General features: G+C 39.1%; 1 protein-coding gene across 1 annotated transcript; it reads left to right on the forward strand.

Annotated features, from left to right (window-relative positions):
• Window positions 1–411: 411 nt before the first annotated feature.
• On the forward strand, window positions 412–22,400 carry RAD21 (RAD21 cohesin complex component). The gene is made up of 14 exons (XM_005516948.3): window positions 412–598; window positions 6,541–6,714; window positions 8,029–8,158; window positions 10,290–10,389; window positions 11,591–11,697; window positions 12,558–12,761; window positions 13,268–13,393; window positions 13,584–13,706; window positions 15,347–15,570; window positions 15,888–16,047; window positions 16,366–16,517; window positions 18,021–18,170; window positions 18,618–18,701; window positions 20,606–22,400. Exons 2-14 carry the CDS (start codon window positions 6,571–6,573, stop codon window positions 20,795–20,797), a joined length of 1,896 nt encoding a protein of 631 aa, XP_005517005.1. The 5' UTR covers window positions 412–598; window positions 6,541–6,570; the 3' UTR covers window positions 20,798–22,400.
• The last annotated feature ends 280 nt before the right edge of the window (window positions 22,401–22,680 follow it).

A 22,680-nucleotide genomic window follows, 5' to 3' on the forward strand; every position in this document is an offset into this window, starting at 1 on the left:
AAGAGAGTGGTGCCCGCAGCTGTTCCCCAAGTCAACAAACTACCCCACAGCACAAAACACCTGCAGCGCCGCGGCGGCAGGACGGAGTTGCAGGGATCAGAAAGACCTCACGGGAAGCAGCCTGTGAAAGAAGAGAACGATTCTTTCACATGTTTTAAATCGAGCTAATGAAGAACACCAAGCCCCACTCAGCTCTCACAGCCCGGCCGCTCCCCGGCGGAGCCGCGCACGCGCAGCTGCCTCACCTCCCCCGCAGCCCCGCCCCCCGCGGAGCCCGCGCGCCGCTGTCACTCAGGGGCCGTCCGTCAGCCCCGCGGCTCAGCCCCGCCTCCTGGGGCCGTGCGCACGCGCAGTGGCTGGGCCGGGGCCGGGGGGGAATTTGACCGTAAACATCCTGCGGTTTGAACGGCGCCTTCGCGCGCAGGAAGGACCGCGGCCGCCATCTTGTTTGCTTGAGAGAGCGGCTCGGCTCCGCTTCGGCTCCGCTCGGTTCGGCCCGGCTCGGCTTCGGTTCAGCTTCGGTTCGGTTCGGCGCCGCTCGGCTCGGGCTCGGCCCGGCCCGGCAGGAGCAGCGAGCGGTCCCCGGGCCCGGAGCAGGGTAAGGAGCGGCTCCGGCCGCCGCGGTCGCTGCCGCCGCCCGAAGGGGCCCGGCGGGGCCCAGCCGCAGCCGGGCTCTCGGGGTGCTGCCGTCATGTTCGGGCTCGGAACCGGCTCTTCGGCCGAGCCCTCCCGGCGGGGGGGTGCCCGCCTGGTGCGCCGCGACACCTGGGGCTCCCCAGGAAGGGCAGGGCCGCCCCGGGACCCTGCGTGGGGCCGGGTGTCCGGGGCGGTCTCAGGCGAGGCCGGGCGCAGCGGGGCCCGGAGCGCGGCCTGGCGGCGGCACGGGCAGGCCCCGAGGGGAGCGCGGCCGGGGCGGAGGGGGAGCTGGAGGGGCAGCGCGGTCTGTGCACCTGGAGCGGGCACATGCGCGGATCCGCAGGGTCCGCCAGGGATCTGTTACACCGCGGCCCTTCCCCGGGAGAGCCGGGTCACTGGGCGGCCGAGGGAGCCGGGGAGAGGCCCGGGGGCCGCCGCGGTGTAGCAGATCCTTGGTTGTGGGCGCCCTAGACGCACAGCGGGGCTGCTGCCGTCTGGGAAGAGGAACAGGAGCAAAGTTTCATTTGCCAGTCTTCTGTTTTTAAGTGCAATTTTCCTTCTGCCGTGAATGGGGCAGGGTACTGAATGTTCTCACAGCCTCTGTAATGGCAATGAACTGTCTTCCGGACACGGGCTGTTCAGCTGCAAAATAAAAGGGCCCTTTAAAAATGCCGGCCTTTTGAAGAGCCAAGATCCTACTCTTACGTACACTGTTAGAAATGTTGCTATCGTTTTTAAGATTTCTCTGATCGTGATTAGAAACGCTTCTGTTAAATATAAAACAGGGCATTGTGTTTTTAACAATATCGAAGGATTCTAGGGGTCACTGTGACTTACTGGCATCTTTCATTGAAAATGGCTTTTCTTTAAATTCAGACACATAAAGAATCTACTGTAAATTTGAAGAAGTTAGCATTTAGGCCCACATTGTGCGAATGTGGGCGATTAAGCACACTTTCCTTAATCTCTTACTCAGTAAAACTTGGTATTAAAACCGGGGGACGTCAGAGCATTATTAGGGCCAGGCTTCTGTTTTATTTTATGAAGGTTCACTTGTAAATATTTGACATTCTACAAAATTTGGGAAAGCAAAGCCCACTCACCTAAACTTTTAACAAGAGAGGAAGTTGGTGTGATGGGGTAATAAAAGGAGGAGCAAAAACTTAGTGAGATCTACAATAAACTTAAATTACCACACAAATTCATAATTTCTTGCTTATACCATGGGATTTCTCACAGAAATTAGAGTATTTGCTTTAGTTACCACATCAGTTTAGCTTCTTAAAGGTAAAATATTAAAAAGTTTTTTTACATTTGGGCTCTTTGGATGAACAGCGCAGAGAAATAACAACTGAAAAAGATGGAGTAACATAAGGAATTCTGTTCAATTTAGATACCTTTAAAAATTCGTTAGTACATGGTTTCTGCAAGTTTATTCATTTGACTTGCATCTGGCATTGCACAAAATAGGTTGGGATAATGGAGACAGGGTCTTAAATTAAAAAGATTTCTTTCCTACTGGTTGAGCATTCTGAATGTAGGGACAAGGGCAGGATACCTGCTGTGGGTTAGGTATGAATGTGGAATTGAGGGAGGAAGACAACAGCGATCATAGGGTTCAGTAATCTCCAGCTCTGTACGGTACTTGTGAGTGATCTGCCTTTTGAATTAGTAACCCTAGTGGGGTGCTGGTTCTATCTGATTATGTAGGTGTGTAGTATATTGTAATTGGAGAACAGTGAAAGCAGTTCCTGTAACGGAGTGGTGTGGTTTGAGTAATTAATAGACCTTGTAGTGCAACCTCACCCACAGAATTTCTGAAAAATTGTTGATGCAAAAAACAAGACCTGGAGACAAATGGAAAATGCTGTATGTATTTATCAAAGGTATGGCAAGTTGAACTAGTTCAATATAAGCTTTTTCAATAATTTATTTTTATGGACATAAGAAATTAAGGCAACTTGATGCGGAACTTTAGTAAAGCTCCAGGTGCCACAAAGAAATACATTAAAATTAAGATAAATGTGGATTAACCAGACTATTATAAAAGTGGTTGAAGGAAGGAGATCAGATAAGGTAGTGGTGAAAAGGCATGGAGCTGTAAGGTGATGTTAGTGGAGTTTGTGATGAATTATTTTTCAGTGGCACCAGGTGTTCAGTGTGGTACCGAAACCTGCCAGGGAGGCAGTGTGAGGCCCACGCACGTGGCAAGTTTAGTCATGGAAGAAGGACTGGGGAGTGAAGGGTTATGAGTTAAAGTTGAAGAATTCAAAGTACAGTTGCAGGGTCAGGGTAGTTCTTCTGAAGTCTGGTAGGGCCAGCTCAGACTGATGCAGGTGCATGGGGTGATCTCACGCTTCCCCAGATCACCCAGGGCTGCCTGGGCTTAGCAAAGCAGAAACAGCACAGGAGGAAATTATGCTGTTATTAGGTGGGGGGAAACCAGCAGAGAAGAGAAATTGAAGGATAGCATAAGGACAAATGAATTAAAATTACTGGCTGATTTCTTAAACTGTAGTGTGGAATTTGTCTACTCATCTGTGTATGACTGTGGTTTTGGACTAGCTTTACAAGGAACAAAAGTAGGTGACAGTAAAAAATAAAAGACTGATCTTTAGTTGTGGACTGGTGTGTGTGTGTGTGTACATAACCTAACCTAGGGAGAGCAGCTGGTAAGTGGTTTTAATGAGCTAGAGTGAACCACAGTCAAATCAAAATATGGTGAATGTTCTGTCTGTTGTCAGCTCTTAGTTCATTAAGCACCTTTCTGCATGCCTTGAAGGATGGGACTAGCTATGCCAGTGTGCTCTTCAGAGGTTAGATAGCTAGCCATTCTAATCTGAAGAAGGATTTTAAGATGAAATATATGTGAGTTGAGAGTTAAGATGATGCTCATAGTTACCATCTACCAAATTTTCTTAGTTCTACTTTGGCTGGAGCAATTAACAGAGTCTCAGATGAGAGAATGAAATAGACACACTCTGGATCAGACCCTGTTTATGAACAGTATATTTGCTTTACATTTCACTTGCTTTGTGTATAGAAGTAGAGCATTTTTTACACCTCTATAAGAAGATAAATTTTTTAAATTGTGCAATTGTTGACCAAGTTAGGCAGAGAAAACCTGAGGACAATTGTGGCATGTCCAAGCAAGTTCAAAGTTAATGACAATGAAGTTTCAGGTATTTTAAAAGGTTGATCTGACATGATTGGGATTTGGTCCTACAGTGTGTGAGTACATATTCTTTTTGCCTTAGAGGAATGCAAGCAAGACGGAAAAATGCCTAAGTTTTTAGAAAAAAATTATGGTCCTGTTTCATTTACAGTCAATTTCAAAAATTGACAGTTACATTTTATCTTACAGGCTTTTTAAGAGCCATCAGCTACCCTTATTCTTTTGTGGATTCTTAGGAGTTGCTTTTTCAGTCAATGACACATTCTGTATGTCTGCCTGAGCACTTTGCCACTTGTAGAAACTCTTGGTTCCTTTAACATTCATCCCAGTCTCAAATTATGCCAGAAAATCTATTTCTTCTTTTATGCCACTGCATCAGCATACTGTGCTATGAATTAAAGATCAGACAAAAAGCCTGAAATGCAGAAAAGAGAGTATCTGAAAAGAAATAAAAAAGTTTGGAGAAAGCAGGAGCAGCCTTTGGGGCCCGCTTTGAAGAGCTGAGGTGCTAAGCAGCTGTACTGTAAAGGTGGGCTTTGTACAGTTGCTGTAACCCAGTGATTGGCATGCAGAGCATCTGCTGCAAGTTGGAAGTGACAGGGACTCATGTGACAAGAAATTATTGCTTTAGATAATAGAATCATTATTGGTTAATACAGTTCAGATTGAAAAACACTTTAGAAATGTCTATAGTCTGATTGTCACTGTTTCCCTTCATGTATTTCAGTATGGCAAGGCTTCAAGTGATGAAGAGGAACCAATTTAAAGTAATAGATAAATTGTTTTGGTCCAAGTTGTCCAAGTAGTGAGTTTCATATTTATCAGGAAACTTAAGTATATTTTCAGTTAACTCTGTGTTTGAAATTTTGTGAAACCCATGTTATCTGTTTTAATAATTGTGCCAAACTCCACTAATCAAAGTACAATCTTTTGCAACTGTTGTTGAATGCTTTTAATGGACGAATGCAAGTAGTTTTGTTTACTCTGTGTTTTCTCCTATTCCACTTGTTCAGGGGTAGTTACAGGCTTACTGTTGCACGGTTCTGGTAGCAACTCAAGATATCAAAATGCTGTACTGTAGAGTCATGTCTGTATATACAAAAATACTGAGGCCTTAAAAAATATGCAAGGATTGAATTGTCTGCAGGCCTTAAGACAGTGCGATGTCTTTCAAAAAATCCTGAGGGGGAAAACAGTAAAATACTTCCTTTAGATTAATGTTCATCAAAAACTTATTTCATTGTGCTTCCTGGAAAAGCTTGCTCATGTCCATCTTTGTGCAGTGCTATCCTTAGCTGTCACACAATCTCAACAAATAAAAATGGCATTTTAACTTTTTGTCAGTTTGCAGCTTCATTATGACTAAAAGCTGTTACCTTCACTCCTGAGAGTAGTCTTAATTCTGTATATTGAATTCATTTGAGTTTAGGCTGAAGGTTGCCTTTATTTCCTTTGAATCCTCTCTACTGTTCTGATTATGGATGGAATTGGTGGCCAGTCTGTCATTAAGAGAGTAGCTTGATAATCAGTTCTGTTATGCAACTCTCAAAATGGAAAAAAGAAATGCTTGGACTTGACTTTGAGATGTACATTTTTTCATTTGTTATCCAGATGTCTAGAGGTTGGCTTTATTTCCACTGAATCAGTAATGTCAGAGCTTCTCTTGCCCCTGTACTTAAATTCCTAGCAGTGACAATTGTGACTTGCTGTGCTTCCTCTGGCAATTTTTCTGTCTGTGTAGAGTAGGTAAAAACTGAAATGCACTTGTGCCTTTCCTGTTCTTTTTTGATTAATTTTCCTGGGTTATAGAAACTACTGGAAAAACTCTTGGTGGAGATTCTTCTACTTTTTCAAAGCAAACTTTTTTTTTTCCCCCTTTACTTGTAGTTAACTGAATCATATGCTTACCTCATGCATGGAACTGGCATGTTTAGATCATAAGGCATCACGCTGTTCTGATTCCCCATGGTTTAATGTGTTGGCATCTTATCAGCCGTAACAAAGTAGTTACTAGATAAATGCATAAGAGTATCTTTTTTTTTCTTTTTTTTTTCTTTTTTTTTTTTTTTTTCCCCTGGTGAAGGAGAAAGAAAATTGAATCTTAAGGAAGTTTGGAATAAATCGGTCAGTTTTCTCACCACTTTCATCAACACCTCATTAAAAAAAATATAAAGTGGAGAACGGTCTGTTCAGAAATGAAGACACAATTGTGTTTCCTGTTTAGGAAATTATAGTGAAGTCCAAAAATATTTAGGGCTGTATATTTTAAAAAGGTGGCTCTTTTGCTGGGACAATGTACAATACATACTGGTATAGTAGAGTAGTAGCTACTGAATTAAAAGTAGAAAGAAAGGGAAGTTGTAGAAAACTACTGTGGAATGAAAACTGAGATGTGCTTCTTTGCATTAAGAGAGTTTGGTATCATTACCCTTTAGGTAAAAGATTCAAGATTATTTTTTCTTGAGGGATGGTAAACATTTCTAAGTTGTGTATGTGGCTGTTAGTGAGTGTTGTTTCTGCTTTATAATTCTTCTGTAATAAATACATATATATGCTATTACATGGACACCATTTTTAAGTGTTGGCTTAAACCTAATAAACAAATAGTCTGACCTCAGTGGTTGAAAATCAAACATGTGCACTTCTTCTGCGGATAACGGGGGTGTTTACAAGGATGTTCCTCATAAAATATAAGACGTGGAAATAAATATTTGCCTTTCTCTTTACAGGTTTGCACTTTGGTTTAGATATCTGTGATCATGTTCTATGCCCACTTTGTCCTGAGCAAACGTGGGCCACTGGCCAAAATCTGGCTGGCGGCCCACTGGGATAAGAAGCTGACCAAAGCCCATGTTTTTGAATGTAATCTGGAGAGCAGTGTGGAGAGCATCATTTCCCCAAAGGTATCTATTTTACACTAGTCATGTGACCTTGTAGTGAAAAGAACTTGAGTGTACAGGTGTTAACTACTATTTGGGTCGCTGAAGCAAATAAAGTTCTTAATGTTGCTATTGAAAGGGTGGAAAGGTCCATTTAGGTGTGAAATACTTTATTGTGTAACAGGAGGAAATTTTAAGTAGCTTGATGTTTTTACATGTTTGCTTTTCTTCCACTCTACTACTCATGACAGTGAAATTTTTCATCTTAGAACTGGTGGTACACTTGTGACTTTTGTCACCTAACAGATGTCAATGTCTTGCAAAAAAAGCAACTACTTGAAAACAAAAGAAAACTTATTTACATCTTTTATTTTGGTTGATGCAAGTGTTAACAGTTTTTATAATGCTAGTCTAGCTCTTAGAAGAATTGCTAAGTGTAAGCAAAAAGTATTGTAGAATCACAGAGATGCTTACTCTTCTAGGATAGTGATTTGCTTCATTATCACTTTAGGAAGGATTTAGGAAGAAGATAATGTTCATAGACTCACTAGTGAGCTGGAGCATTCTTCTAGAGAAGGGAGAAACTAATTGGCACTTCTTCATATACTTTGTGTAAGAGTTCATCAGCCAAAATATTAAAAAGACATTTGAGGTAATAAAAATTTTAAATTCTTACAGGTTGATGTTCAATCTTGTATGGCTTACTCTTTCTATGAGACAATTATTCCATGTACCATTCAACACAAATTTCATGCTCTTTCAGCCTAAAATACTTAAAGAAGAGTGTTTCTATGAATTGTTAGAGCAGTGAGATTGAAGAGGAAAGGAACTTAAAATTGCTTTAGTGTGGCAGTGCTTGTTTATGGGCACTCCACATCTTCCAGTGTTTATCTCTGATTTTCTTTTTAACTGCAGGACAGAAGATGGAGAGGTAGCTAACAGTTTTTAACCAGATTTTACTTAACTAAATCGTTATTTATGGCTGTCCAACTTTTTGTATTTTTCACTTCTTCCACAATTGAAGTAGCAAAGGTGGTAGAAAATAAGATATGGTAAAAATAGGCTTCGTCACTTTTTAACTAGACAGAGCAGTGTTTGGAAATTCCTGGAGTGAGCTGCTATTAATTTAGTAATTGCCAGGTCATCCATAAATAATGTAATAGGTATCATCTTGAACTGTAGACTTTGCATTCTTTGCTTCTTCAGATTTGTGCTGATTTTTATACTTGTTTTGAATATTTGATTTTATTGCGAAAATTAATGTAAAGCCGGCTGAGGTGTTGTTTAAGGGGAAGGTGAGGATACAGCTAACTCAATGATTGTGAAATGTGTTTTTAGGTGAAGATGGCACTTCGGACCTCAGGACATCTTTTACTAGGCGTTGTTAGAATCTACCACAGGAAAGCAAAATATCTTCTTGCAGACTGTAATGAGGCTTTCATTAAGATTAAGATGGCTTTTCGTCCAGGTATCTGTCTTTATCAAGTGCTCTCTGAAAAGTTACATTGATAAATGTATTTATTAAGAAGGCATACAATTCTGCCTTCTTATTCTGTATAATTACATAATGGTAGAGGTTATAGAAGTAATTATTGCAGCTGGCTGAGTTGTCTGCTGAATAACATCTTGTAACTGAATTCTGAACAAAAACTACTCCTAATGATGCTGATTCAGTAAAATCCCACTTACGACTTTGGCTGTTGCTGGTGTATGATATTAAATGGAAATACTGAATGTTTTTTACCTTTGGTCTGAAAAAGGCCAGTGCCCTACTGAATAGAAGCACAGAAGGGGACCATCAGTGGTGAGGATTCTTTTGCTATGAGTTAAAAAAGAAACATGAAAGTAAGCTGTTTTTCTACCACTTTCACATTTTAGTTTCTGAAAATAATGTGAACTGTAATGTGTGCATCAAATATAGTTTTCCTTTTGTATGTTTGCAACATAATTTCACCCTCTATAGCTGCTTACTTAAATATGTTCCATGAAGATGGGGTGCCGTATTAATATCTGAAATTACTTTTCCATCCAGCAGTCAATTATTCGGCTTTCATTCTTTCATGCCTTTAGGGATAGTTTTCTTTAATTTTGGCCTGGGGAACTTTTTTTCAGCTGAAGTGTAGCTGTGGCAGTGATGTTGTTGGATGTGTACTGCTACTAAATCATTTTACCTTTCTAAGTTAGTGAGTGCAATAGATTTAAAAGCTGAACTTGAGGGAGACTTTTTGTTTTGTAAAAAGGCAACTCTTGAAAGCCAATGCAGCAGTAACTTGAGAAAAGTTACAGTATGTCATGCCTTTATCTTCATTTCCTGATCTACAGGTTGTGATTCAGGCATTGAATTCAAGTACTTACTTTTATGTAGCTTTCAGTGGTAATTTGTTGACTGTTGCTAATTTTTTGTTTACTACTGTGTTTAACTTCTCTGGGTGATAAGAACATAAATTTGTTTTAATATCACAAGGCAATCTGTTTTCCCAATTTTCCCTCTTCTAACAGAGTGCATGTTGAAGGTGAAGCACCTTAAAATCAGGATTTGCAAAAAGTGGCATGCTGGCCTTACAGAAGCTGAGGCACTGGTCTTTATTATCAGTTTAAAATTTGTGCCTTAGGCATTAAGTCTTTCTGTTCCGAGAATCATTTACATGTTTCATTTTAAGCAGCAGACAAGTAAAAATATTGAACAACCCTGAAAGGATGGACTAGATTTCTTCATTCCTAGTCAAGTACCATGATGAGTAAGCTACAGACTCAGGCTTGTTCCTGGTCTCTCTGGACAGTGGTTCTTTGATTATTCATTGCAGAGGGGAGCACTGTGAGCAGAGTGTTTCTGAAGTACCTACCTCAGAATTGCCTGTGTTGTATATGTGGGTCAGAAGGCAGAGTGCAGAGCTCAAATCTTCTGCAAGTTACAGAAAGAATTGAACCTGCATTTCCCATGCACTTTCAAGTGCCCTGACCTTTGAAGACTTTGAATAAAAGAGAGGGACCAACTACTGGCACTGGTTTTGTGATGCCCAATCTGATAGTCATGCTCTGAGAATGCCTGCTGAATAAGAGTAAGCATCTCTGGAGGATAAGAAAAGGTATGTGTGTGGTTTTGGTAATACAGCTCTTTCATGTGCAGAAGCCTAGGAGTTAGTGAGCCTGAAGTGCAATCAGTACTGTTCCAGGACTTCTGGAACTGAGTAAAGGACGAGTAGCAAAGCAGTCACACTGAGCTGCTGCTATAATGTAGAACCTGACTTACACCATGTATCATGATAAAATTATTTTGGAGCAGGTACCTGTAGTGTTGTGAAACATACGATGCCTTTGTTGGCTGCACAGCTCTGCATAGTGCCACACAAACATTACTGATTGATTTCAGGCTTCTGGGATTATATAGACAGTGCAATGGCTTGAGTATATATGTTTTGAATTTAGTTTGAATTTCACTTACTAGCATTATCTAAGGTTTCTTTGTAGGTGCCTCAGCATCAGTTCAGCTCAACAAATGTAAAGACAATAGGCTCATGCAGAGAGCATGGTAATGGCACGGCGAAAAATGCTGTCCTTGTAAGGAATGGGCACTTATGTCTGCGTGTTCTTCTTTGCAGGAGTTGTTGATTTGCCTGAGGAAAACAGAGAGGCTGCGTACAATGCTATTACCTTACCTGAGGAGTTTCACGATTTTGACCAACCACTTCCTGATCTAGAGTAAGCTTGGGGTTTTTTTCATTTCCATGAAAATGGTAATTTGTTTTATTTCAGGAGAATCACAGAATCACTAGGTTGGAAAAGACCTCCAAGATCATGGAGTCCAACCCATGCCCTAACACCTCAACTAAACCGTGGCACCAAGTGCCACATCCAGTCTCTTTTTTAACACATATCCAGGGATGGTGGCTCTACCACCTCCCCAGGCAGACCATTCCAATACTTAATCGCTCTTCCTGTAAAACACCTTTTCCTAATAGTCAACCTGTATGAGAACCTGGTTTTAAACAGCTAACTCATTGCTGTAGGTAAAAAAAAAAGTCTGTAAGTAACTTCTATTCTTAGGTCTTTTAATAAGAAAGTGTGCAGTCATCTTTGTATTGATTTTAAGTTCATAGTAGTATTGGCTTTAACTGAAGTTAAAGCTGTCTTTACAGGAGCTTTTGGGAAACTCAAATACCTATTATAACTTCCTTTTTCTTCTGTTCAAAGCACCCTATGTCATATACATCCTTAGGTTAGACAAGATTAGTTTTATGGAAATGTAGTTGACCTTCTGTAGTGGCACTTTTTAATTCTTAAAAGTTCTTGATACTTAGGGGTTACTTGTATACAGAGCTAGTATACAGCCTGAATAGTTCTTAATTTTTAAAAAAACTGATGTATTTTATTATTTTTTTATTTAAATTATTCATAGGGGAGATTTTAGAATACAGCTTACTCAGTGTTCAATTTAGTTCAAATTCAAATTAGAGTATATACTAATTTGAAGCTGCATAAAATTTCTGTGTGTTATTAAGAAATGTACCTTAATACACCACAAAGGGTGTTAACTTGGTAGTGGTGCAAAATACAGTGTTTGATAAACTAAATTAATAGCTTTAGAAGTTGAAGGGGTTGAAGGTTTTTCTTAGTTGTTAATTTGGCCTTTGAAATTAGTAATCCCAACACAGCAAAGAGTAAGAGAGGTTACTGATACATTTCCCAGAAGCTAATGCAATTTGGATGATAGGTTTGAACCATTAACAGTCTCACTGTTTTAAGTAGTAGTTTCTATTCAGTGTTCACTGTTATTTTTTTCAATAATTGACTTGAATGTAAAATTGCTTTTTACTGAATAATGTCATGTTTATTTTAGCAGGCTTTATCTGTTGCTCGTTTTTTAATGAGATTTTTAATAATTGCCTTCTGTTTGTTTAAGTGATATTGATGTGGCTCAGCAGTTCAGTTTGAACCAGAGTAGAGTGGAAGAAATTACAATGAGAGAAGAAGTAGGCAACATCAGTATCCTCCAGGATAATGACTTTGGTAAAGATCTCATGTGTTATTATGTGTTGATAGCTAATTTCAGTTATTGTAAGATACAATTTTGCAATTACTATGGAATGTCCAATAAGCTCTAAACAAATTAGATCAAACATACTATGGTTTTGTATGTTTTATTTTGTTCATGCCAGTTTTTCCAGAAAGTCTGTCCTCTAATGCTCAGCAAACTTCTAGCTGTCTAGAATAGACAGAAAGAAAAGCTGAATATTCAGTCAAGTTAATCATTGAAGCACTGTGACAGTTACGATTTTCACAATGTGGTGTGAATATGAAGTGAGCTAATCAGAAGCTTGCTCTGAGAAACCATTGGGAGATGTCTGTAGCTACTGGTGATGAGTTTGCTACTTTAGGTATCTTTTTAAGGACAGTGTTCTAACAATTGAATCAAAGACTAAAGACAGTTTTATTTTAGTATCTTGTTCCCAACTTATAGTATTGTAATCCATAAATCAGTAATTGTCTTGAAGGAATAATCTGAAAATGGGGTTGACTGGGTATTGGTTTGTTCCCTGTACTAGAGCCTTGAGGCATAAGGCACAATGTCTTTGAATTCCATTGAATTCTTTGGTTTCTGTTCAGATAAAGTTTAGTAGGATCTTGCTAACATCAATTCAAATAAGTACAATAAAAAGCTTTGAAAAGGAATTTTTTTTATAATTGTTTGAACAGTATTTTTTGCAATGGTATTGCTGGTTACAATTCCTTACATCTTGTCATTAACTCTGCAAATAGGATAAATTTAATTAAAAGTTTGGTCTTACATATGGGCCTTTGTTGACTGGTTAGGTAGGTTTCTTGCATCTTTTTTTAGCACTTAGAGCAATGCAATTTTATTCTTTCAGGTGACTTTGGGATGGATGATCGTGAGATGATGAGAGAAGGTAGTGCATTTGAGGATGACATGCTGGTGAGCACTAGTGCTTCCAATCTCCTGCTAGAACCTGAACAGAGCACCAGTCACCTCAATGAGAAATCTAATCACCTGGAGTATGAAGACCAATACAAAGATGATAATTTTGGAGAAGGAAACGATGGTGGAATATTGGGTAAATTTGAGAAATTTGTTTTTCCCTATCCTACCTCCTGCCTTAAGTAATAAGTTCTTGGGTAGACAAGGGGAAGTTGTTTCCTTTGTTGCCAAGATCAAACTTGGCAAAAAATCAAAAATCATAAATTATATGATCATAACTGTTGTCAAAGTTATGCTTTGTACAGTGGAATTCTGGTTTGTGTGTATTACAGCAGTATAGATGACTCGCAGCATATTAAGTGTTGGCATACTTAAAGTTCTAAAAAATTAGATGTAAGATGCAAATGTGTGGCAAGTATATTGTAATAAAGGTTATCTGTAAGCTCAGAATTAGAGCTGAAATGCCCCTTCAGAGAGCACTGCTACATTCTTCTATGTCAGCATTGAAAGTACTGGTTTCTAGCTTCTGCACTATCTTCATCTGTTTTGTAATAAACTTGTCTGTACTTTTTTGTAAATTTATCTATACTTACTTCATCCATTTGTGGATGCAAAACTGATTCTTTCATATGGTTGCTTCAGATGACAAACTTCTCAGTAATAATGATGGTGGTATTTTTGATGACCCACCTGCACTCTCAGAAAGTGGAGTAATGATGCCAGAGCAGCCTCCCCACGATGATATGGATGATGATGATAACGTATCAAGTGAGTATGATATAGGACCAGATCTAGAATTACTTCCAACTCATGTAGTTCGGATTCTAATTCCTTAAAAGCATACTAAGCTCAAAAGTATGAAATGTGGTAAACCACCTGAAGGTGTGGAGGAGGGGATGGGAGGGGTAGCACAGGCTGTTAATGTTTTGACCTAGTGCAAGGTTCTTGTAATTGGCAGTGGGAGGCCCGGACAGCCCAGACTCTGTGGATCCGGTGGAACCGTTACCAACCATGACTGACCAGACAACGCTTGTGCCCAATGAAGAGGAAGCTTTTGCTCTGGAGCCTATTGACATAACTGGTGAGTGAGCTGTTGGGGAGTATTTTACGCAGTTTGTCAGAGACCACCTTAGCTTGATGGAGTGGAAAGGAATGTGTAGCACTGCTGCTGACTGCTTCTCACTTGGGAGAGATACCAGGGCTCAAGTGCTGAATTCCTTTTATTCTAATAGTAGCCCTCCAGTACTTTCCAGAGAGGTAGCTTACATGGGGTGGTGGCAGAGAATACTAGTTTGTAGTTTCATCAGTCAGTGCATGTAACAGCATGATATTGTAGCTTTGGATAAACATGCTAGTTAAAATGCACTGAGTTGGAATGGAGCTCAGTATGTCTTTAATTCTAATATGGTATCTGTAGTGCAGCACAGTTCTTGATATGCTGTGTTTGAAGGGCAGGAGTGACTGTTTACACCAAGAACAAGTGCTGTTCTAGTGATTTGTAGCTTTAATGAATTGCTGATTTCAGGAGGTGCACCTTTGAATTTCTGCTAAGTAGGGATTTTCCTTGTCTTTTTCTTTAATGCAAGAAACGTGCTTATTTTAACTGATACTGTATTTGGCTCATTATATACTGACCCCTGCTTTATTTAAAAATGAATATCTGTAAAGAAAGTTGCTTGCCCTGTGCTTTTAGACTGAGCTTCCGGCCCCGATTCCCTGCTTGACCAGTGGGAGAGCTCTGGCACTGCCCTCTCGTGGCAGGCTGGCAGCAGGGGATCAGTTCATCTGTTGGGACCAGCAAAGACAGCATTTGCCAGAGCTTCAGGGTCTGCTGCAGAGTACCAGGCTGTGAGCACAGTAAAGTTATCCTAGAACAAGGTCAAAAGTTTACAGTTAAAATAACCACCCACATTAACTCTACCAAAGCTAAGGTAGGGCTTAGGGGAAAAAGTGGGTGTGGTATTTTAAATCTGTGATTAGAGTCATAGGCTGGGATTGGAAGGGATCATGAAGATCTAGTTCTGACTCTCTTGCCATGAGCAGAGACACCTTATACAACTAGACCAGGTTGCTCAAAGTTGCATCCTAGCCTTGAACACAAGGGATGTCCTGTCCCTTTACAGGGATGGGACATCCACAGCTTCTCTGAGCAACCTGTTCCAGTGCCTTGCCACACTCACAGTGGAGAATTCCTTTCTAATATCTAGTCTGAACCTACTCTGTGAGTTGGCAGCCATCCCACTTACCCTGTCACTACATGTCCTTGTGAAAAGTCTCCTCCCTCTTCCTTGTAGGCTCTCTTCAGGTACTGGAAGACCACAATTAGGTTACCCCAAAGCTCCCTTTCCTCCAGGCTGAACAAAACCAAATCTCTGTCTTTACTCATAAGAGAGATGCTCTATCCTCTGGTCAACTCAGTGGCCAGTGTTTCCACCAGCCTAACAAGCAAGCCATGGGAGAGAGAGGCATGTGCAGATGAGGACATTGAGGTTTAGGTAGATTGAAATTCACAGAAGAATTTGTAGGTTATGGGACAGCATTCATAGTATTTGACATTTTATATTGCACATAGGTTTTAATCCTTCTCACAAAGCTAGTGTTGCCTTAGATTCTTGAGACAGCTTTATATGTGGGCTGGTAAGTTCTATAGAGAACTTGCAGGATTCTTTTATTGGTACCTTGTTCGAGCTAACCTTCATTGCTTGCTAAAAATCTCAACAGTCAAGGAAACCAAAGCAAAGAGGAAGAGAAAGCTGATTGTGGACAGTGTAAAAGAACTGGACAGCAAGACTATTCGAGCACAATTAAGTGACTACTCTGATATTGTTACTACTTTGGATTTGGCACCTCCTACTAAGAAATTGATGATGTGGAAAGAAACTGGTGGAGTTGAAAAGCTTTTCTCTCTGCCTGCGCAGCCTTTGTGGAATAACAGGCTACTGAAGGTAATGTTTTTGTGCAAGTTGATTTTTAAATGGACTATATTCAGGATTGTGCCTCATGTATAGCAAACATCAGCATATAAATAGTGATATAGTGATGGCAGTATTCATATTTGGGAGAAAAAGCATATTAAAAGAACTAAGGTAAATATTTTAAACATTGCTGTTACCAATTACAAAAATAAATGATTTTTCAAAAGTTAGTGCTGTTGGAAAGGAGTTTAAAAACTGAGAAAGATAGCCCATAATTACTTGATCCAAAATGAAATAAAAGGACACTGAAAGCTGCAGTAGTGAATAATGTACTCTTTTGTCTCTAGCTCTTTACTCGCTGTCTTACACCTCTGGTACCAGAAGACCTGAGAAAGAGGAGGAAAGGTGGAGAAGCTGACAATCTTGATGAGTTCCTGAAAGACTTTGAAAACCCAGAAGTTCCCAGAGAGGAGCAGCAACAGCAACAGCAGCAACGAGATGTCATTGGTTTGTGTCTTGTCAAAGATGCTCTGCTTTCCCTTAGAACAATTTTTTCCTCTTTTATCTGTGCTTTGTATTAAGTTATCGAAGATCATGTATGTATCAACGAGCTTTGTAATGGTTGTTTAGCTTGATGTACAACCTGTGACATAAAATAATGGTTTTTTCCTAGGAATAGGGGATGCTTAGGAATTGTTTGAACCAGTGGATTGAAAGTGCAGACTGTTGAGAGTGCTCAATTCTAATAGCAGATTGGATTTTGGTACAGTTTCTAATCACATTCTTAAGTATCTAAAAGAATAATTTTTTTTTGGTGGAATATAGATGAACCTATTCTGGAAGAACCAAGCCGTTTACAAGAGTCGATGATGGAAGGCAGCAGGACCAACCTGGATGAATCGGTTATGCCACCCCCACCAGCTCAGACTGGTGTTAAACGCAAACTGCAGCAAGTAGAACCAGAGCCAGTGTTACCTGTGAGTAAGCTTTTACAATTTTTTTATGGGGAATGCAATTTTTTTTATGGGGAATGAGAAGTGGGCAATGTCTTTGAATAAGAAATTACACAAATTTGAGGTCCTAGTTTTCTGTGGTCCCTTGAGATTCACTGTGGTAGTGTCAGAACATTTGTCATTCTGGTGCCTTTGTAAGGTGAAAAGCTACTGAAACATTTAAAATGCTGGTATGATGAAGAAATTACACTATTTCCTCCAGTAAAAGTCTTCAAGGAGTCTAGTGTATTGCTTATCAAGTTCTGCTTGGCAAGTGTATATGAACAGCTTCCATGAAGCAAGGATTGTGTTAGGTGCATAAACATCTTTTAAGACGGCCCTAGTGTTCCAGGTTCCTAGTGTTCCTTTTTTGTTAAGGTTTCAAAGAAAAACTTTCATTGTGTGGAGATATTTCCTAGTTGAGTTGTGAGTAGACTTGGACATTAGCTGTGATACAATGTAAAATGAAACTTCTTGTGAAGGGAAGAGGAGGGAAATGAGCAAAATGAAAGATGTATTTTTCTGAATGCTTGTGTGGTACGAACAGTCCTGGTTTATGCTGTGTCTCATATTTTTTAACCTTACTTTTCACATTCCTTGACTAACAGGTTGTTCACTGTAGATTGGGACTATTAGATGTTACATGATCTTATTAAGCAGGGTGGCAGCTGCTGCTTCTTGTGGTCATGTCATGTGGTGAAATCGGCATTGGCTGTGCTAAGTCAGTGTAATTGGGGGTTTTGGGAATTTGTGATTATCTTAGAGGCCAGGTCAGGCCTTTAGCAGCATGTATAACCTGTAGTGATACCTGCTGTCTGACTACATCAGAAGTTGCTTAACCATTTTAGGGTATGTGTAGAAACAGTTTCAGGTGTCGGTAACTTTACTGGCAAGCACTTAATTGTATGTAGATTCAAGGGGAGAGTACCATATATTAATTTTATTAAAACTGTCTACATAAATCCCATTAAATTGTTTTTCTGTATTTTCCTCTTGACGTACGTATTTTCTGAGAATATACTTGAGCACCAAAGTAATTCATACGTTTTCAGAAACTTTGCAGGTACCATTGTTTTAATTCCTGCATGTTTGTATTGATGAGAACAACATTTTGATATTTTGAAGATGACTAGTTAAAGTGTGTGAATGTAGCAGTGCATCTAGTGGTGTGAGATTTTAAATTTGCATGTGCTGATCCAAGGAATGAGATCAGTAGTTTGGATGGTGGCATAAGTGAAGTTACTGGAAAGCCTTTTTACTTTATAGTGGTATCATAATTTCTGGTTTGAGTAGAATCTAAAGGATTGAAAATACAGATATGGACAGCATAACAAAATTGCTTTTTGGTTTTCAAAAATGAAAAATTCTGACAAATGGCTAAGAGTAGATACTTGTATTTTATTAAACTGGTCTGTAGCTCCATCATTCTGTTGTAAAAGAACTGACAAAATTATACTATTTGTTTAACTGTATTGTGTGCTCTTAAAGCATCCACCATCACAACAGCTGGAAATACCACCTGTAGAAATGCCTCCAGAGGAGCCCCAAAACATCTGCCAGCTAATACCAGAGCTAGAACTTCTGCCAGAAAAAGAGAAGGAGAAGGAAAAGGAGAAAGAGGAGGAGGAGGAGGAAGAAGTAAGAACTCTGTGTACCAGTTTGTGTTTCCCAGAAATGGATAAATATTTGACTGTGGATTCAGTAAAAGGCATAAGAAATAACTCTTGTCTGTTCTAACTGATAGCCCTTGGAAATGTAATTGTTAAATTATTTCATGACCATTTAATAATTATTTAATTTTATAAATTACATCTACATTCTGTTTTGAATTAGTGTTCTCCTGTTCTCACCCACAGCTGGATTAAACCACTCTATATGTTTACAATGCCTTAGATAGGAACTTTTGAACTTAATAGTGTGGTTTATTTTAAATAGCTTGTGCCACTTAATCAAAGTAGCTTTTTGCAAGAAAACCAGCCATGTCCTCAAGTGGGATAACTTGTGTCTTAGCTACAGTATTTAATAGCCTATGGTAGCGAACCAAACAAACTTCACTGATGTCTTTTATTTTTCACCTGCTTCCAGGAAGAAGACGGCACAGGGGGTGATCAGGATCAAGAAGAAAGAAGATGGAACAAGAGGACTCAACAAATGCTCCATGGCCTTCAGGTACACATGATCATTTTTTTTCCTCTTAAAGTAGCTTTTGAATGTGTCCACTTATGCTTTTGAGTTGAGTTAAAAGGTCAAGAAAGCTTTCTTTGCAGTTGGTGTTACAGCCTAAGATACCAATTAGAGGGGAGAAAATGCATGTACTTGATTAAATCTTCATTAAATAATTGTATTAAAATGAAATCTGTAGTTTTATAATTGTCACTTATTGTTCAGAGAACATTTGAATTAAAATTTTTCACTTAAGTATTTTTCAACCTTTAAGCCCACACTCGGTGTGCAACTAAGATTCTCAGAAATTTAAATTTTAAAATAATGACTGCAATTTTAATGAAACCATAGCACCTCTGACTTTGTTCTATGTGTCTTTAGCCAAACCCCTATAAGGGTCTAGGGATAACACCTTTGTACAGGGTGTTTACTTTCTAGCTAGGCTAGTTTGAAAACTTGCATGCCATGAGAAGCTGAATCACTTAACTGCTGTGGAAATGTGACTTTGGCTGATTTCTGGCATGGCTTCAGTCTGCACAGACATGTATCTGTCTGTAGGACGGATTCTTGCTTGTTGGAAATAAAGAGGCTTTTTCTGATAAGATGACTGAGCACCACAGTGTTCACCCTGAACTGAAGTGCAAACTGTTCCTCTACTTATTGGTCTCTGTGTTTGTCCTCCACATATTCTTGGACTACCTTTGCCTTTCAGCCTGGTCTGTAGCTCCTTTGTTCCGTTAAACATTTTGGCGGCTCGTGAGATTTGGCTATCACTGAATGCCACATCCCAAATGGTCACACCCCCACCCCCCCCCTTCTCTCTCCCAGCTTTAAATGCAGAGCATGATGCCATATGGCATGGATTATCCTTTTGGCCAGTTAGGGTCAGCTGTCCTGGCTGTGTCCCCTCCCAGCTTCTTGTGTACCTCCAGCCTACTTGAAGCAAAACATAGCACCACATGAGCTGTTGTGAAGAAAATTAATTCTGTTCCAGACCAGATCAGTACAACTGATTAAAATAAAAAAAAAAATAGCTTCAAAATATTTTTTTAAAGTATACAGATGTTGATTTGGTAGTGTTGTGGAATGTTTTCCTCTCTGAATGTTTTATCATGGTTTCTGAAGAGAGCTTTAGAAATTCTCTTTGGCCGTTGCTAGCTTTTTTCAATTCTTTCTTCCATGTACCAAAAAGAACATCACATTGGATGACTGAAACATTAAATCTGCAGTGTGATTTGGAGTTTAAATCTTACCAAAATAATTTGGTTTGGCCAGCCAAATATCTTTCCATCTAGTTTAAATCCATTCCAGGGCAGACAGTTCTGCTTTAAATTGAACACTTCAGTTGTTGTCCTGGCCAGCAAAAAGATGTATTATCATAATTTTTTTAATATATATTCTTGCCAAGACTTTGAGAAAATCTAAATGACTTTGGGTACTTAGTTTAAGACAGAGGAGTTTTAGAAATAAACAGGCTTTCACCTTGGGAAAATTACGCATCTTTTAAAGAACATTAGCTCTTGAAATTTTACTTTATTATTTTTGGAATTGCATTTATTTTGAGAAATAAAACTTGATTTATTTTATTTTATTCCTATTAAGAAAAAATTGTCCTGTAGTCAGAAAAGAATGGTTAGCTATTGCTGCAGAAATAATATTTTGTGCTATACTACAGTGTTTCTGGAATACGTTCAACACATGCAAGAATGATTTTTCACACATCTCTGGGAAGCCTACTAGGTTTTATGTAGCTAAGATTCATAATGGAATTTTCACGTACATGTTGTAATATTCCCATCCTTCTGAATCCCTCAGTGTCCTGGGATTGACAAAAAATAGGATCTTGCCAAGAGACGTTGTTTCTGTGTAGTTCTCTTTTTAACTTGTGGTATCAATGCTGTGTTTTTCAGAGAGCTCTTGCTAAGACTGGAGCAGAATCTATCAGTTTGCTTGAGCTGTGCAGAAATACGAATAGAAAACAAGCAGCTGCGAAGTTCTACAGTTTCCTGGTACTGAAAAAGCAGCAAGCTATAGAGCTGACACAGGAGGAGCCCTACAGTGACATCATTGCCACCCCTGGTCCCAGGTTTCACATTATCTGAATGGTTCCCTAGAGCAGAGCTAGTGCTCGTCTCACCAGTGTGTGCGTGTCTTGCTCCGTCTGTAGGGCCCACAAGACCATTGCTGAAAATTTAGATTTTATTGTCTGTATAAAGTCCTTGGTTCTTTTCTTGGGATTGTTTTGGGGTTTGTATTTTAACTTTACCACTCAAATTTTTAGTGAAACTGCTGGCTGGGTTGGGTGACTTGAGTTCCAGCTACAGAAACCAGACATCTCAAGCACCCAGATAAAGATTGTTTTAGCAGCTCAGAGCAGATGTGTGCAATATTGGTGCATGTGATGTTGAGTATCAAAATGTCTTACAATAATTTGACTAGTCGATTCAATAGAGGTATTTTTAACCTATACAAGTAAATCTGAATGGCCAACCTTTTGTCTGATTAAAAATGTTGCCAAACTCATCTGAAGTAATGTTCGGTCTGCTTCTCATAGCAGTAGTTTTTTCCCCCTTCTCTAGATCTTTGTGCATACCGTGGGTCTCTTAAAGCTGCCAATATGAAAGGTAGTGCCTGATATGTCAGCTTGCTGTGTCACTGCATTTTTGCAGTCAGATTTTTGTAGCCCTTGATGCTAAGGGGAAACGAGTGTCTGTGGAAAGCACTTCCTCTACATGATACATGAAAGGACAGAACAAATGAAGCATTTTAGACAAAACATTCCTTTTCACTTATCACCTTGTTATGGTCCACTACTGATAATGGCTAATTACTGTTAATAAGTGACAAAACTAGTAATTTCATTTAACCATTTAAGAAATCATGCTTTAGGTTTGTTAGAGCTGTATATAAACTCCAGACTTTTTAAAACAGACTTCTAGATTGTAAATTATCTGATTTTTTTATTAAGCAGACATCCAACAGTAAGAATAAGAAAAGTTGCTAAATTCAGATACCACCTGTACCAAAAGGGCAACAAACCTTGAATATAGAGTACAGATGGACACAATTCCATTTAATTGTGTAGTGTATTAATGGCTCTTCAGATATATTTATGGTTTTTAGTGTCAATTTTTTCTGATAATGTACACTTCCATGTTCAAAACATTTTATCAGTTTTGCAAAAGAGGTGCGGTTTGATTTTATTTCTGAGGAATGAAGCTTTACTGTTAGATCAGGTAGCACCAGAAGTTATGTGAATATGTTGATTATGGAGACCTGTCTTAACTTTTTTTAGGGCAAAATTATTCACACTGAAGGTTCTGGTTTTAATGTTGGCACTTTTGTGAAATACTTTTGGGACTCTGAAATTTCAATGTATACTCAACTGTAAAATTATGTGAATGTTTAAAAACTCTTGAGACTACATGATGACCATGTTTTAATAATCCTTGAAAAAGTTAATTGTATAAAGTTACTGCAGCTTTATTTTCAACATGATGTGCCTGTAAAACCATAATTTTCCCCTTTGTAAAAAGAGACATTGTAGATAACTTGAATGTTTAATTATAGAAAAGGTCATTAGTTTCTTGTTACACATTTTTAGTCTGGTTTTGTTGCTTTTAAGGTTAATATTCATGAAAATAGTTGATGCTGTTATGTATAACTTTTCTAATAAAAGTTGTGTTATAAGCTGTTATGTATTAACCCTGTATCTCATTTGAACACCTCCCATTTATGTAGGAGAGACTGAGCACTAAGGGATTGGTTATTTTGGTATTAGGTATGGAAAGTTTTAGCTCTTTAAAAGATTAAACTTGAAGATGTAAATAGATCTCTTGCCATTAGGGAGGAAGCATTACTCTACTGGCTGTACTGTGCTTTTGTTCAAGGATTCTGTGCTAGGGATATGTTTATGGAAAATTATGGGAGACTGTCTATAAAATGTGATTCATCTTCATGCCTGTCCCTTCTGAATGCCAGAACA

This window comes from Pseudopodoces humilis, chromosome 1 (assembly GCF_049639895.1).
Source record: "Pseudopodoces humilis isolate 2021_Gansu_Grassland_sample_001 chromosome 1, ASM4963989v1, whole genome shotgun sequence".
In the NCBI taxonomy this organism is placed as follows: domain Eukaryota; kingdom Metazoa; phylum Chordata; class Aves; order Passeriformes; family Paridae; genus Pseudopodoces; species Pseudopodoces humilis.